This window comes from Phasianus colchicus, chromosome 7 (genome assembly GCF_987193195.1).
Source record: "Phasianus colchicus chromosome 7, bPhaCol1.hap1.1, whole genome shotgun sequence".
Classification (NCBI taxonomy): Eukaryota; Metazoa; Chordata; class Aves; order Galliformes; family Phasianidae; genus Phasianus; species Phasianus colchicus.
In genome coordinates, this window is record NC_143442.1 from 18,776,894 (window position 1) to 18,794,446 (window position 17,553).

General features: G+C 36.8%; 1 protein-coding gene across 6 annotated transcripts in view; it reads left to right on the forward strand.

Moving 5' to 3' along the window:
* UBR3 (ubiquitin protein ligase E3 component n-recognin 3) overlaps positions 1-17,553 on the forward strand; it is a 94,462-nt gene that overhangs the window by 9,215 nt on the left and 67,694 nt on the right. For 5 of the 6 annotated variants that reach the window (XM_090143980.1, XM_090143981.1, XM_031599493.2 and 2 more), the window contains exons 2-7: positions 4,095-4,234; positions 4,433-4,591; positions 6,257-6,400; positions 7,005-7,054; positions 10,243-10,309; positions 14,103-14,233. In XM_090143980.1, coding sequence (XP_090000106.1) covers positions 4,095-4,234; positions 4,433-4,591; positions 6,257-6,400; positions 7,005-7,054; positions 10,243-10,309; positions 14,103-14,233 — 691 coding nt within the window. Of the gene's footprint in view, positions 1-4,094; positions 4,235-4,432; positions 4,592-6,256; positions 6,401-7,004; positions 7,055-10,242; positions 10,310-11,714; positions 11,814-14,102; positions 14,234-17,553 lie in introns of those variants that run through there. The other variant, XM_090143984.1, reaches the window with a different exon arrangement.

Below are 17,553 nucleotides of genomic sequence, written 5' to 3' on the forward strand. Positions count from 1 at the left end.
GAGTTATTGCTACAGAGTAGATAAATTAGGTACAGATTTATTTTTGTTGCTTTGGAATTGAGTTGTTTAGGAGCTGAGATCCATGGAGTTTTCCTGGATCCCTTTTGTTGAGTAGAGTAATTGTTATCCAGATGAGAATTCCTAATAGTTTCTGTGGGAATTAAGTGCTTGTTCTGAGAATGGGATGCCTTCGTTGGGCAACTTTATCTTTCTTAAAAACTTAAAACAAAAGACTTCTAAACACGGGGAAGCAGGGAACAAAACAGTGAGAAAAGGTGAGGGTAGAAATAGTACCCGTGTGTATGCCTGAACTTATGTCAAGTTTCTGGAATGTGACTGAAACTTGAGATGTAGGGGGATGCAGCATAAGGCTGTGCAAATGTTCAGAAGCTGTAAAGGTGTGGTCTGGCTGGTACCAAAGGCACTCATCTGTTGCTGTAATAACTGGTGGAGCTTAAAAACCTTCCTTTGAAGTGGAGGAGTTGGCCTCATAGTGAGCCTTGTCTGCCCAATCTACCAGTTGTGAGACATGATGCACATTCAAATTTCAGCTGGCCCTCCTGCATTCTTGGTTTTATTTCTTTGTTCTGTGTGTTTTATACATTTTATATATTTGTGTGTGGATCTGTTTTTGAGGAGTAGGTAATTTTCTTCTCGCTTGGTTCCCTGAGCTTGCTCTAGCACAGGATCAATCGAGTGGCAGTGCTGGAAGAAGTAAGGGCAGAAGACAACTTGGGGGGCTGACCTAGTTCAACCGAAGCCTTTGTGAAACTGTAGCCTAAAGGAATGGAGTTATTTTACCTTTAATATACATTTTAGAAATACCAGGGGTAAAGGCTTAAACAGGAGGAAGAGTGAATCTGTAAAGTCAAAAGTGAAGGTTGCTCAGAAGATGTTAATGCTGCTTATATCAAAATAGCCAGTATTCCTTTCTCTTACCTAAATGATAGCATTTCAGTGCAATATAAGAAATTTCAATAACTGTATTTGAAGTCATGTGGACAAGATTGCTTGTTAAGCCTCTATTTAATTGCCAGTTACTCTGCTATTCCCTCCTTTTACTGAAATTAGCCGTGCCTTTCTGTGGAAAAAAAAAAAAAAAAGCAATTTCAAAGATAGGAGACTGCAGAAGAAGAAAAACAACAACAACAAAAAAAACCCTCACAAAACAAAAACCCACAACCGTCAAAACTCAAAGTGTATTTTTGAATTAGAGAAAAGAATAAGGGAAGAATATGATCTTGTCCGCTTGCAGATTTGTATTTTATACTTATGTGCTTTTCTTTTTGACGGTTTTTGGAGCGTTTTGAAACATATTTACAAAGATGAACAATTATCTAACTGATGCTATGATTAAGAAGCCCTTTTAGAAGTATAGGGGACTGATTAAGGAATAGACTTGTTTGCTGTCTGTCTGGTGACTGGATAATCTGTTGGTGAAGGTTATCACAAGTGTCCCTTCCTGTCTATATGAGAAGCTTCAGTTTGTTTCTTTCCTTCCAGTTTGAGATTCTGGCTCTTTAGTTAAAACAGCTGTTGTTTTTAAACTCTGAGGATTTTGGAAGCCTTTGTCTGGTATTTTGGTCAATATTTGTGGAATTGTGTAGGCAATAGACCTTTGAGTAGAAGAGAGGATGAGTATTTCCGTGGTATGCTTTTAAAAGCTTAGGATAAAGCAGAGTCTATTAAGCAGTTACTACAAACCTGGGCTCAGTGAGATTTCTTCACTCATGTTTTTAAATGGTAAAACCTAAGCATTGGCTTCCTGGGTCATCATGGCCCAAGGTTAACTCTTGCCCCTGAAATTCAGTATGGCCAATAGGTTGTCCAGCAGCAGGTGGTCTCAATAAGGATGTGTAAAGATCCTAGAACTATGTATACTTTTCTAGCTACTGGTTTTGAATCTTATAGTGATTTCTGACAGCATGCAGACTTTGAATGATAGATACAGAGAATGGCTTGTCTTATAAAATGACTTGAAACTACTTCAGGGTTTAGGATCTGGTATCTAGAAATTGTTCTCTGTTTGGAACTGGTGTATCTTGTGTGTATGACAGTGACAGGACAGCATGTTTACTTACAGTGACTTATAACTTGGTTTCCTCCATGATTTTTCCAGAATCTGTGTAAAAAAATATTTATATCATACTTTAAAGCCTTTTTGGGAATCTGAAGAAAAGATGTGATTCTCATAATTCAGCTACAGGATAGCTGTAATAGATTTGGGATAGCGGACCCATAGGCCGATCCACAAGCACTTTGCTGGTGTAGGCTTCCTGGGGAGCAAAGCTTTTTATGTCCTGTGGAAGGGAGCCCTGTATGTAGCAGAAGCTGGGATTCAAAAGTGCTTTGCATATGAGTTAATAATCTTACTTTTTGTTACTGTGACTGCCTTAGCTTGTGATGAGAACCCACTAAAGCATATCTTTTGGCTGAATACAAAATATATGCAGAAGACCAGTAGAAGACTTATAGCATGCAGTGCGTTTTTTTTTTTTTTTTCCTAGTGTGTCTTTAAGTCTTTTTATTGTTTTTTACTTTTAATCCCTTCTTATAAGGACATTGGTGAAAGTGAAACCAAATAGCTTTAAGACTGTCCTGTACTGCAGCACCAAAGTTCCAGACTTGTGATTTAGGGCCATTCAGATTTCTGTGTGTGGTGAGTCAAATGTGGATCACAGAAGTGAAAGTGAATTGCTTTTCATGACTTTGCAAGTGTTCACTTTTGTGAATGACCAACATGAAGATCTTCCTTTTGTGCAAACTGGCTATGGAAGTTGTCAGTTATTGCTGAGCTCTTTCTCCTGGGCACCTTTTTTCCCCAGGTATGGTTAGACTGTATTTACAAACTGCACGTTGTCTGACTAATGCTGTCTTTGCTTTCTTTTTCTTAATAAATTAGTGTAATCTGGAATGTGTAGCAGCAAAGGAGAAGCTCTTAGTTTTTGGTGTTGTGAAGATGCTAGCTGCACTTCAGTAAAAATGGGCTGAAGAAGATACTGTCATAATCAGTAGACTTGTATCTGCTTTGGAGTTTTTTGGTCCTAAATCCTTTTTCTTTTATTTCTTTTCCCTATTGAAGGTGGTACTGGAATAGTCAGAGTACCAGGCTTCTTCTGAAAGATTTAGCATAGCAAGTGTAGTGAAGGTGTAGATCAATTTGGAACATAATTTTCATATTTAGACAGAACTCTGGATGACATTGATACTGAATTGTTTTCTGAATCTTCATGTTGAAAAATTACCTGTAAGCTGTAGCAAATCTTTCTGTCAAATATACTCTTTTATGCTGTGTTTTTAGACCTCCTTATTCTTTTTTAGCTACTTCTTTGGCATGGAAAAATAACTCTGTTGGTAAATGCCCTTTCTAAAAATAGATTGGGAGCAGGAAAGTGGCTCTTCAGTCAGATGTAGGTTAAGTCAGTGGGAAATCATTCTGTCTGCCTTAATGGGTTTGGCTCAACCTCATGTCTTTGTATATTAGTTAAGCCTCTGTTACCACCATACAGGAATTCTTCAGTGAAGAAATGCTTTCTCATTTTTTTAAGTGAAGCAATTAGTGTAGTTTTCATAGAGTTTTCTAACATCCTTTGGTAAGTAAATGTTAGTTAGTATATTGAAATACTAATCCTGCGAGCTTGTTTACTTTTGGGGGATTTAAATGTCTTTTGATTTGAATAATATTATCCTGTGAATGAGAGCTGAAGCATCAGGCCAGTCTCTTACTGTTTCAGAAAAGGAGGGAAACAGTGTTAGTTGAATGTTTTCAATTAGATTGCTTAGAAAGTAGGAGGTATGTCTAGAAAGAGAAAAATGCTTTGTTATTTTAACTGTTAAATGCGAGATGTCTGTAACATGGAAAGGATGAAACCAGGTTGTCACATATGTGAACTTTGGAGGGGAAATAAAATGGACAACTTCATAATTCATTGGATTTAGAAACAAGATGGACTTAAACATGGAATTTCAGAATACTGTTTCCATGCTATTTGCAAGTATATGCTGTCTTGACAAGTGAAAAAAAGTAGTGTTTTCTTAGTGTATGCTAAATCTGCTCAACTATGCTTAGCTGATGTTTTTCTTGTCTGTTGTAGGTTTTGTAAAAGACACCGGATTAAGTCAAATTCAAATGTTCCATGTGTTCCAAAAGACTTGTTGATGATGTCAGAATTGGTTCTTCCACAATTTATCTTTAGTCTTATTCAGCACTTACGAGAGGGATATAACGAGCCAGGTATGTTTTAAATTTACGCACATCTAGCGTATCATACTATTGATCCTGAAGTCAGGATCAATTTAAAACACATGCTTGTGAATTTTTGAGCATTATATGTTAGTTCATTTTATAGAAGTCGTAACTGTTCTGCACTGTGTAGGTCTTGGACAGTTTGCATTATGATTATACCGAAAGTTGTTCTTATGTGGCTTTCAGCTCTTGATCTGCCATCAGAGAAAGACCTTCATAAAATCCTCCAGGTTTTGGAGCCTCACGTTTCCTTTCTAGAAGACTTAACCAAAATGGGAGGAGCAATGCGATCAGTTCTTACCCAGGTTTTGACTAGCCAACAGTTCTACAAAGATCTCAGCTCTGGTATGTTTGTGTTATTTCTAGTATTTATATGTTCAAATTTTGAAGACCTTAAGTGTTGTCTTAAATTTTATCTCTTCATTTTCTGCACGTTTTTAATCTAACTTCTCAAAACCCAAAGAAATGTGTGTTCTTGAGAATATTGTTATTGTTGTTAGAATGGAGGTTGGCAGAAGACCTATAGAGCACACGTCTTTTGTCTTCCATGTCCCAGATAACTGTATGAAGATGCATCATTTCTAGAGTTTTGTAAGAAATCCATTCTCTTGAAAGAGAGGTGAACGTGGCAGATTGCAACTGCCAAATAAGATGCATTGCACTTACTGGAACACGTTCAGTGTACTTCAGGAGAATGTCTGCTCTTGTAGACCTTTGAAAAGCAAAAGATCATTATATGTACTGCAGTTCTGTGGAAAGTTTTTTCTTTTTCTTAAAAACAAATAATACTGTCCACACAATTATCTGTTCTATCCTGTTTCAAGTTGCAAGGAATCTGAACATGTTTTTAAATCACTATTGGCATTTTCTTCGTCCCCTAGTCCCAAGCTCCATATTGTCGTCTTGTGATTAGAAGGTATCATTTTTGAGTCCTTTCCGTATTTCCTTTGCATAGGTAGGGAACAAATGGTAATTATTGTAGCTATAAGTTGCCCTAATTGGCTTGGGCAGCAGTTAGCTGAGGAACAGGTAATCCTCATATCTTTGAAAGGACTTGTGAAATAGACAGAATACATGTCTGAAGTGGATTCAGTTTCTTTCTGGGTAGGAAAAGCAAAGAAGAGGATAGCAGAACAAAACCTGCACTTCTGACTTTAAATGTGAAAGCTGCATAGCTAAAATGTTGCTGTCATCTTCAGGTTTTCTTTTCCTTAAACATCTAATACAGTTTGTTCCTCTAATGTTTCTTTTCCTTATAGGACAGATGTGTGTTTAAAATTCATTTCATAGAAACATAGAGTTGTGTGAATTGGAATGGACTCTTAAAGGTCATCTAGTCCCACTCCCTGCAACAAACAGGGACATCTACAGCTAGATTAGGTTGCTCAGAGCCCCATCCAGCCTGACCTTGAATGCCTCCAAGGACGGGGCTTCCACCACCTCTGTGGGTAACCTATTCCAGTACCTCACTACACTTCTTGCAAAAAACTTATTTATATCCAGTCTAAATTTCCTGTCTTTTAGTTTGAAACCATTACCCCTTGTCTTACCATGCAGACCCTGCTGAAGAGTCAGTTCTCTTTTTTTCTTTACACCCTTTGGTGTAAATTTTATGTCCAAAGTATGCACTATGACTTGTCTTCATTAGACTGAAGTGGTAATATCTTTTGAAGCAGTTTTTTGTTAATTGCAGCTGCAGTCGTAGAACTTTGGAAGAGAAATTCCAAATGTTAAAATTTGTATGTGGAGTATTACCATTATGTCACTATCTTCCCTTCTCCAGAAACTGTAGATCTATTTAACACCAAGTTAGAGGATGAAAAAACTGAGAAGGTCTCTGGTCTCTTAAGTTTCAGTTCATTATGTGAAAAACTTCTTAGCTTCTACTTATCAAAATTGTGCAGCTTTTTAAAAAATGTGGACCATTTTTAGATGCTTGTACAGAATATTACAGCAACAGCTACCTCGTTCATATATGTTCTGTAATGCTGTTTTTCATGCGTATTCAAGGTGTTGGGGAGAATGCATGTGCGAAGAAAAGTCATGAAAAGTACCTCATTGCTTTGAAAGGCTCAGGACTGGCATTTCCTGAGGATAAACTTGCATGTGGCATGGAGGAACAAGGAGCTGGTACTAGCACACTAGCCATTCAAGGTTTGTGCAGAAATATATTTTAAGAGATAACACATCTCTTTATTGCTGTTTATTTAAAAAGTTATATTTTTAAAAGCCAGACCTCAGTAAATCTTAATGAAACCTGTTATTTAGTGCAGCACCAAGTTGCAGGACTCAATTCTATCAACAATGCTGAGCTTGTTCTCTTTTTGTTGCTAAAATACTAAGCATCACTTTTCTGCCATGGAATTAGTGGAATTTGTGTAGGCAAGATGAAGATGATTTTGGTGTAATTTTGTCATTGCAACTAGGTTAACTCACTCACTCAAGCACTTCAATAAGAATGTTGTTGATCAGTAAGGACTGTTGTAGATTTTTGCAGTTTCTGAAAGAGCTTGTCTCCGTTTAGTACAGTACGTTGAAATTGTGCAATGTTTTTGGAAATCCAAAACTCTGTATTCTGAGTATTGCTTGGAAATCTTACTCCATCTTCTCAGTAGAATGCTTTGCATTCGTTTTAGAAAGTTTATTTGTTTCATACTGGTATATATACTGATAGACTTTCATTGACATTAAATATCATAAAATATTCTTCCAGTATAAAACTTATGAAAGGAATCTCTGATTTTTCTTATTTCAAAAGGTTTGGCAGGTGCTACGGCAACATCAGGACAAGGAGATTCTTCAGATGAGGTAAGACTGATTTTAAAGACTATAATGAATTGCAGAAGTATTAAATGGAGAGATTGCATCCAAATCCTGCAAACACTTACTCATCTACCACATTTTTTCTCATATCTTACACCCTCAATTTACTAAGAACCTCTTGGCAAAATTCTTATTTCTTCTTAGATCATTTCAGTTCAATTTATGTAAGTAACATAGAAGAAACCATGTGCATAGTTCAAAAGTTCAAGTAATTTGGACTTGATTAAAGCAAACTTAAATCACACAGTGTTCAGAATGACGCTAGCAGCTTTGGGCACCTGAGAATCTGGCTGGACTGGTGATAGCGGCAGTGAGAATTTCTCTGAACATAAATTCCCATGTGTAGTCTCGACCTTATTTACCAAACAAGTTGAGGAGGAGTAAAAAGGAGGGAATCTCTTCCTTCTTAATGAGGGAAGTTGAGTTACTTTTTCAACTTATTCTTTTTATTTTTCCTTATTATTTAAAACCTATTATCATCTAGTGAGTCCTAGTAGCAATTCAGATTGATTCTTAGACATATGGTAGGGCTAGCATAACTAACTACAAATTATGTGAAATATAATTTCTCATAGAATTTAAAACTCCTATGTGAACAAGTATTGAAGTAAAAGCAATGTCTGTGTATGTCTAAAGCAGTTGTATGATATGTTTGCCTCTGTCACAGGCACAACAGCATCTCTCATGCTTCCAGCAGTGCTATTTATGGTCTGGCATTTTCAGAATATCACTTGTAGTGTTTTCACCATCACTTGACAAAAAAAAAAAAAGAAAACAACAAAAACAAAAAACCAACAACAACACAACAAATAAACAAAAACCTGCAAATGACTGCTAACAGTATCACTTTTAAAGCCTGGCAATGGGGAAGGCAGTGCAAGTTAATGGTAATAAGCTCAGATAGTACTTTGAGCCATTTTAAATTTAACTCAGTATGCTTCAAAGTGTTTTACCTCTGCCAGAACAGGGGAGTAAACTTGTAGAAGTCTGAAGAGAGATCAGAAGTGGCACTTCTGTTGGGAAAGATGTCCAAGATGAAGGTAGAGACAGGTGTATATTAGGGGGAAATTTTCTTATTGGGGTAAATTTCAAGGTGAAAGTATTTTTATAAGTAAGGAGGGAGATACAATAATTGTGCTGTAGCTTGTGAATTAGAGATGTCTCTTATCTGGAAAGGTTTTTCTTTCTGATCTCCAGGGTATAAATATATATAGTCATTTATTGTATGTAGGTGTTTTATTACATTACTGCAGATGTATCATGAATTGTAAATTGCATAATATTTATAATATGAATTTAGGACAGAAGTGAGATACCTTAGGTGTATTATTAAGTATTTTGTTATGTAAAGCAAATCTGCATTTATCTCTGCTGTTATTTGGGTGTATTTACAGAGTATTATCAAGTGGGTAAAACCAAGATGTTTTACATTGGTTTTCTCATGTGCTTATTCTTTATCCCTTTTGGCTTGAGTGATGCAGTGTGACCTAGTGCTCACTGTCTCAAGGCTGTTAAAATTCCTGCAATTGACATTAAGATTTAATACTACTTTTCTGTACCATCTGATTTTATTAAAGGAAAAAAACCAAGAAAAATCTCACAAAGTATTTCTCATCGAGTTGCTGTTAATTTCATTTTCTTCACAGTGAAATGACTGTAGAGTTGCAGTGAAGACTGCCTAACTTTTTGGCATATTTCAGAATGGGAAATGCCAGAACAGTAGTGTTGAAGGTCTAAATCCAACACATTAATTAAAGTTTGCATGCCCTAATACATGATTTTCTGACAACTCCAACAACTGTCTGACTTCACTGAGGTGGCTGATGAGGTTGTTAGACTTGAATCTATCACCTTTCTAGCAATAGGAGCTCAGAATCCTTGTCTTTAGGACAGAAGACTTAAATTGCAGACTCTTCCAGTTCAAAGTAATGTCTTATCAAGTCAGATTTTTGATTTGGAGACTTTGATCACACCCCCTATCCCACAGAGACTAAAGACAGCATGCTGAGAGCAGACTGGCTCCTGAGTGCAGAAGTGATGTGTTTATGAACTCCTAGGTCTCTTGTGGTCTGTAATTGCGTGTCCATCCTTAAAAGTTGGCTGCAGGATTTTCAGATGAAGGTACTGAAAGGATGAGAAAAAACTCAGATTTTTCATCAACATGATACTTTTGGTCAGTACTTATATCTAAAATATGAACTATCTTTCTCCCCAAGGAAGAACAGTTACTAATTCAGTTCCATGTTCTCTTATCATTTTGCTTGAGGTTTGGAACTGAAGCAGGGCGTTTCTGTAATGAAGAATAATATTGTTCATGTATTTGCATTATACATATTGATTATATATCATGCAGTATATATTTGCATTAGTTACCTCTCATTTTATTAGCACCTGCAGGAATTATTCTTCATTTCAGTGTTTCATTAGGACTGCTATTATTAGAAAAGATATACTTAGCATTTAATATCATTCTGTAATGTCACATTATTTTCTGATGCCCAGTGTTAGATTTTGTGAAGTGATGGTGATGTTTTTAACTTGGATTGTGTTTTGGAACCTTTGCTCTTTTGTTTGCAGAGTGTGTTGAGAGCTTCAGATGGCAAGTGCCTGCATGAAGGTTTTCTTTGATTCTGTAGGGAACAGGCAATTCGAATGTGCCTCTTGGAGGTGTCAAAAAGACTTCATTCTTGAATCAAAACCTTCTGTTGATTAGAAAATGTCCAGCTGGTTGTGTAACCAACTTTATTAGTCAATGTGTTGAATGGTGCTTCTTCAGGAATCAAACGAACAAATCCTTACAGATGAGTATAGTGAGACCTTGGATATGCAACATTCAGAAAATTTATAGTGCTAAACATTTTTGTAGTGATCGTTTTCAGAAATCAAAGCAGCTTACTGACAAAATTAAATAGATGTTGTTGTCTGAACTTGCAGATGATAAGATCACCTGGGGGGAGGGGAGGAATGATTTTTTGAAAATAGTGTTATTCCTAAAGCAGTATTGCACTGACTTTGTTTCCTGTAAGCAGCGAAAGTATTTTGTGGTAAGAGTGTATTCAGGACATTTCTAATTTAACTTGATAGTTAAACCAGAATTTTGAGTGCATGCAGTCTCTTGGCAATAACGCTGTAAATATGCAATTGTAACTTTTTAAACTCTTTCCCTATCCAAGGAGGACCAGGATGGTAGCCAAGGTGTGGGCAAGCGCAAGAGGGTGAAACTAAGCAGCAGCACCAAAGGTATTTATGTAAAAAGTTCTGATCTCAGTGTGTCATATCTGCTTTCTGTCTAACTTAAAAAAAAAAAAAAAAATATCTAGGAATGCTATCATTCATTTCCCTTTCCAAGGACTACGGTGCTGCATGTGGCAGGTATTAAACATGACAAGTCTGAAAAGAATAATAAGCGAGACAGTACTAATTGGCAGTTTTGATTTCTCTTGGGAGTGAATGCAACTTTCTGGAAATTTGACCAATCATTTTGTCACCTTCATGTCATAAGATGATCCCTAACAATTTTACTTTCACTCTGTGGCTGACAAGACTGCAGCACATCTCAGCAACACAGGTTTTTGATGTGTTTATTCTTGGCAACTTTTTTTTCATTGTGCCACCACACAACGTGATTGTGTTCTCAGTCAGGCAAGAATGGTTCTCTCTGGTTCTGGTTAGTCTTTCTGTAATATTCTTCTAGTAATGCTTGAGGAAAGATATATGTGGCTGAAGTCTCCTTTGCTACCACTCTGTTATTTCCCTAGAGTGAAATTAATCCTCTGTGCAGTTTCTAGCCCGAGATGAGTACTGCTCATCAGTGTGAGTTTTTTAATTCAAGAATGACCATAAGCTAAAGATAAGATAGTCCTATCCCGTGCTTTTCCTGAGGTTTTTGTGTTTAAAATACGTTTAAAATTTTTTTCATGGGAGTGTGAGGAGTCTGGCATGGGAAGCAGAAACACAGGGTTTGAGAAAAGAACACTTGAGTGAAAAGCAGTTGTGAAAGTTGAAATAAAATTCCTGTAAAGGCTTTGAAGTGAAGGTTTGGAGTTTGGATTTGAGATGTGCAAGTTCATGGAGTCTGTAGAAAGGATTGAAAGTACTGTGAGGGTTCTGGAAAAGGCAAACTGCTTATTTCTGATGTTTTCAGATGTGATGAAAAAAGACTGGAAAGCCAGGAAAGCAGAGAACTGAGTGTTTTGGCATTTGTGTTATTAAGAGGTGGTATTAGCAATGATATGTGGAAGATCATGAATTTTCTGAAGATGGATGCCATGATTTCTGTATACTACAGCAGTAGATGTTTTTATAAGCAGTGATAAGAGAAGCTGAATGGAAGTTGGAACAAATCAGAATTAACAGAACAATATGTTGTGGAATGGTGATAGTTCTGGAGAAATGTAAGAAATGTACTGTCACCCAAGGAAGTCTCTCTTATTTGAAGACTGTTTTCTTGCCTAAAATCTAAGTTAGTCAGCTAATGCAAGAAAAAATTGGTCTTGCTGATGTGTAATTCCCTGACTTGGGGGAAATAGGCAGGGAGGAAGCTCAGAGATCTGGAACCTGTGAGATCTGAAAACCAGTATCAGCAATGGCATTTCAGGAAAAGTGGTTCTTTAATTCAACGTTTGGTTTCCCCCCAGGATTGTAGTCTTCCCCCCACTGAGGTATTTCAACATGGACTGTGCTCATGATGTTGATAGCTCCTAATATCAGCCTCACAGGAGGGAGTCTGCCAGTGGGGGAAAGGGTAAGTATCTGTTTTTATTAAATATTGAATAGTTTTCTGAAGTTTTCAGTATTCATATTTTATGTCCAATTTGGTATAAAATAAGAGTATGAAAAGAAAATTTTAGAAAACTGAGTATTGAATAAAAACAGATTTGCCTTTTGATACAAGCAGACTCCCTCTCCTGTTCCAGGTCTGTAGTGGTGCTGGCTTCATACTGGAGTTGTTTATATGCTGGGGATATCATAGAACACTAAGCCTCATATTCCAGGAGATGTTTTGAAAGAGGCTGTGGTCCTGTGATTTCTTCAAAAATGTTACTGTTTTTATACTGAGATGTTGCTGGTTCAGGTGTACAACTGAGTATTGAGAGAGATTTTTATTGTTACTCTGTTTTAAAACTTGCATCCATCTGAAATACAGAATACTTAGGACAATTTTGAACCCACAGGCATTATTTCTTTTTCTTTTAGTTTGTTGAAAGAAATTTAATCATGTGGTGCTTTTCACAAGTGTGTCCAAGTGTTATTAACAAATTTTCCAAATTGGGTAAGAGCATTCTGCCTACTTAAATTCTGTAGCAGGTATAAGTGGAAACTGGCTGAAACCACTGTGTAAACTGTTAATATGTGCTGTCAGAGAAACTGCACATCTGTAACAGATAAGGTGTTGTGTTACTTGTCTTCATGCCTGGTGTTTTCACTAGGGCACTTGAAATGTGCCCACATGTGTGATGTCTGAACAGAGAACTTCAGTCTGCGTGGCTTCCAAGCTTTCACAGGCAGTAAATTCACATATGTAATTTCTTAACAAGAAATGGTGAGGAAAAATGTATACGATCGATCAAATATTTGCTGCAGTAGGTGATGTGTGACACTCTACAAAATATTTTGTGAAAATTAAAACATTTTTTGTGAACCTGTGAAGGTAATTTTTTTTACTTCAGCACTTGCAAAATATACTGAGTGAAATATTCTCCTCTTTGTATGACTTGCTAGAGTCCCTAAAACTTATTCATTATTTCTCATCATCTTTCACAATTCCTGAGATATTTTGGACTGATTAATCACTTGACAGTGGAACTCTCACCTTTGGTAATGGTAAACGAGGATCCCTACTTCACTAGTAAGCATAAAGCCATGCAGGGTAGTCCCTAAAGTTGTCATACATATCTTACTGAAGTGGTGAGTCTCCAAGGCTAGAACATGTCCTGATTCAGCACTTCTGGATCTGTGCTGATGGAAGCATTTCATACAGTCCCATTTGTAGTCTGGCATTCTGCATGCAATGGGTTTGTCCCCAAGTCAATTTTGAATTACAGAGAAGTAATATTACCATTTTCTGTAGTCTGTATATGTTGTGGGAGTGAACAATACCTGTTGTTCTTTTGAAGAATGATGGTAAAGAGACTTTGTTTTAGCAATTCTTTTAAATAAAGTTAATTAATGCTGTTATCAAGCCATGACTTTATGAACAGTTTATTCTAGCAGAGATCGGTGTTTGTGCATTGTTGCAGCGAACTGTATCATAAAGCTAATCTCCTTGAAAACTTGACTGACAAACTGGAGAGGTGATTTGATTTCTTTATAGGTACTCCCCAGGGATGTACAAGTGAGTGTCAGCATGAATGAGATGACAGAGTGAGCTGCCAGGAGTTCACTGGGGCTGTATGAGACTTGTCTGTTACACCCTCTCATTACCTGATCAGGGCATTATGGTGGCTTTATATAAAGAAACAAAGCAATAGCTTTGAGGAAGGAGATCCATCACTGATTTGAGAAACATATAACTCTTGAAAACTAAGTACATATATTGCTTTAAAAATGGGAATAGCTAATGTACTGTTGTTTCCGTTAAGTTTTAGTGTTTTGCAAATGGAACATAAGTATGTATGGGGTAAAACTGTTAAACATAAATGGTGTTTTGCTGTTTTCAATTCAGCAAAGTACTGCTGTACATTAACTGCTTCCTTCAATTAAAGAGTGTAAGTTGCTGAGATTGACTAGAATGGGTGGAGCTGTTGCAGTAAGGTGATACAATTCAATGCAATCAGTGAAGACTGGACTCTGGCAGAATTGTACTGAAAACCTCATTGACTTCTCTGGGGGAATTTTTTTTTATTATTGTGTAGTCTGTGCTGTGTATTATTGGCCATTTTTGTTTTTCCTCGGGGTTTTTGAAAAAATGCAGAGTGCACTAAGATTTTCTTAAGTTTTGTTAGTTCTGTGTCAGTGCAGCTGCATTATAGTTGTTATTATTAAAAATTACAACATAATTGTTACACATCCCCTCCTCCAACCTTTTATACAGATCAGTCTATCATGGATGTTTTGAAGCATAAATGTTTTCTAGAAGAATTATTGTTTTGGACAATAAAATACGAATTTCCACAGAAGATGGTGACTTTCTTACTCAACATGCTGCCAGATCAAGATTATAAGGTACTTGTCTTGTGTCATTCACATTAAAGCATCTTATTCTAATTCTCATATTTAGTTCATATTATGCCTTACGAAAGACTGTATATCTTTATATCTGAATAATAAGCAGTGAAATTGTGCAGATCATTTACTTGGTTTTAATTATGTGCTTCAGACTTTAAGAAAATAATATTTGAACAGAGAAGTGGACAAAACCAGGTTGATAACTTCTGGACAGCAGTATTAATTTTGTTCTCATGTTTTGTATGTTTTGTTCTTTGTTGTTTTTCTCCTACTGTCTGGCTGTTAGTTCACATTTGCACGCGTTGAATTTTTTAGATTTTACTTTGTAAAGTGGATTTTTATCGGTCAGAAATGTGGATCAAAGCTAAACAATCTTGCAGTGTAGCATGTTTGGTAAATTATTGTTCCTGTTGAAACTGATGTAGTAGACAGTAATTTCTCCATCTAGGGCTTTATGATGTGAGTGTTCTTGCTGCAGTTATGCCCTGTACAGCTTTGGCAGCCTTCCAGCTGTTTCCTTAAAGAGCTTTGCAGTTGTCCATACCAAGTGTCTCCTGGCTTGGAATCATGGAGGCTGGATGTCATCTTTCTGTTTTAAATCTTGGTGTGCAGCCAGGTTTGGTTGTTTGCTGTACATGTTCCAAGACCTAATACACATAGCAGTCAGGCTTAACATTTTGCTCTGATCGTGTCGTATCTTTGAGCAATGTGAAAGTTTTGGATCTTCTCAATTCCTGATGGGAGGCAAAGATAAAGAAATCCTTAATTCCAAGCATGCAGATTTCTTCAGATAAGCCTCTTTATAATGGGGCCATCCTTCATTCATACCCCTTAAAACCTTGCTGCATTGGAGCAAAGGATATGAAGATAACTTGTAAGAAAGGGAAGGATAATACATGAATCTTCGTCTATGCTTCGTCCATGTCAAGACAGTATTTTGATTAGAGATACCAGCTTAGACCCATCTTCGTCCTGGATTCAGCTAACACATAAGAAGGCATGAGGACTAGTAAACTGATCATCTCTTATCATAAAGCTTGAATTCTTCTTGATATTTGGAAACTCATGTGGACATTCAGTTCTCCTGATCCTTTGCCAGCTTAACACCTGCCTGTGAGAACACCCAAGTGTTAGCAGCAAACAGAGGAATCTGGTAAGTGTTGCTATCTTTACCTTCATACTATGTAATAACCGTAGTTTTTAATGAGCTTAGAATCATTTTTCATTGGCAAGAAGCCTTAGTCTTCAGTGAATGTCGTCATAATATTTTTCACTGTGTGCTGAGAATGTAGATTTTGGTATATTTGCTTCCTCTGCTGACTGCCACCATTTATCTGTAAGCAGTCTGTCTTTCAGTCTCTGTTTTGTATGCTTAAACTAAAGAATTACTTAAACATCGCTTTTGTTCTTCTTAGCAAGTTAATTGTTTGATTAAGCTTAACTCAGCCCGTATATACAGACTTAGAGCTCCTAGGTTTTTGAAATCTCTTAGAATCTTTTTTTTTTTTAAATTGCTGCTATTGTCTGAAGGGGATTTTTCAACAGTAAGCAAATTCAGAGCAGGAAATACCTGTAGGGACATAAACTTTCTAGAGTGATCTCTCAGCTTTCTGCTACTTTCTCCCATTTCATCTATACCAGCGTACTGTTGTCTTAATTTTTTTTTTGCTGTTGCTCTTGTGGCAACTTGTCTGATTCTTCTTGAGGTCGTTAAACCATCAGAATTCTTTTGCGAGGTTGGTTTTCTGATAAATTGAGCTCACTAACCAGACAGGTGGGCACAGAGCTGGCAGTGTCTGTGCATGTGTGGAACCTGCTGAAATCTCTGGTCTGCAGCATAAATGTAGCACAGCTGACTAATTCCACCATAGCCTACACAGCAGTCAGTGAACCACTAGCAATCTGTTTGCACAGATTTTTTTTTAAAAGAGGAGAACAAGTATTTCTTCTAGGGTTTGAGTATTGGGAAGAGCTGTTGAAAGTGGTAGACTGAAATACTGTTAACTAGCTTTATGATCTTTTCTTTACAGCATTTATGCCTGAGGCATCCCTTCTGGCACTCTGACATTTGAACATTAGAAGACTTGCAAGTGAAGAAAAGGAAAATAGCAGAGAAACTTACTGCAGTTTCCAAGAAATTACAGGGACTGGCCTTCATATAACCAAGGAGAAAGCAAAGCAGTGGTTGACTCTAAGCAGAAGCCTGAAGTAGTAAAAATCATTCAAGAGTGGTGCTCTACTGTGATCTGGAATAACCAAAGTGGTGAAATGCAAAAGTATCTGATACTGAATCAACAAACATGTTTATTAGAAGTTTTGTGCATCTTCAGACATCTCCCGTAGTGAAGGTTGAGGTAGTTAGAGCAGTTGGACTTCTCCAATTCCCAAATGCACCGTTCATATGTACCAATTCTGTAGAATAGTTTTTTTCTATTGGAATCTAAATTTTAGCACAACTTTCACCTGGCAGCATGGGAGATGAAAGTTCTCTCTGACTGAACCAGGGCTTTGATGTTAGGATCCTAAAAAATATGAAATTGTTGAGTGGCAACCAAAAGAAAAGGTGAGGTGAAAAAAGTAACTTTTTTTTACATAGGCTAGAAATTCAGGGGCTGTGCAAGATCATAGAGAGTCAGTGAAGGTAATTAAATATACAGGAAATGTGTTTGTTTTAGGAAACCACTTCTTGCAAATGGTTGGAAGCCGAGTGAGTACTTGGAAAAATGTCCTCTGTCATATTTTCATTATTGTGCCATTCTGTTTTTCTCTTGTAGTTGTCCATACAGTGCCGCTCAAAGGCAGGACACTGAGCTGATTGGACTGATTAAACTCACTGTGGCTATTCTAATATATGGACTGCAGTTAACCACTATTTCATCATTTTAACTTCTGACACTGAGTTTGTTTCTTCTCTCAAAACTGGAAAGGGCTGTATTTGTTAAAATTATTTAAAAAGTATTAAAATAATGCTAGTAACATTAATATACTAACTTATACTACCAAACGTGTCAGTTGTGTCTGAGGCTTAACATTAGTAGTGTTTGTTATAGATGTCATTGTTAATGATTTCAGTTGTATCAAACTTTATTTTAAAGCAATTTGTATGGTAGATTGTTCAAGCTTGAAATATAGAATGCTACTGTAGTAACTCCAAGCAAGTTAGGTAGCCTATGAATATGTTGGAATGTATTTGCTGCAAGAGGCTGTATTGAGAGGCTGCAGATAATTACTGTTGTGCTGGATGCTGTGAATAGATGTTGTCTATTATTGTACAGGTTACCATTGTTTTGGACTAGTTAAAGCAGGAGAATTAAGCT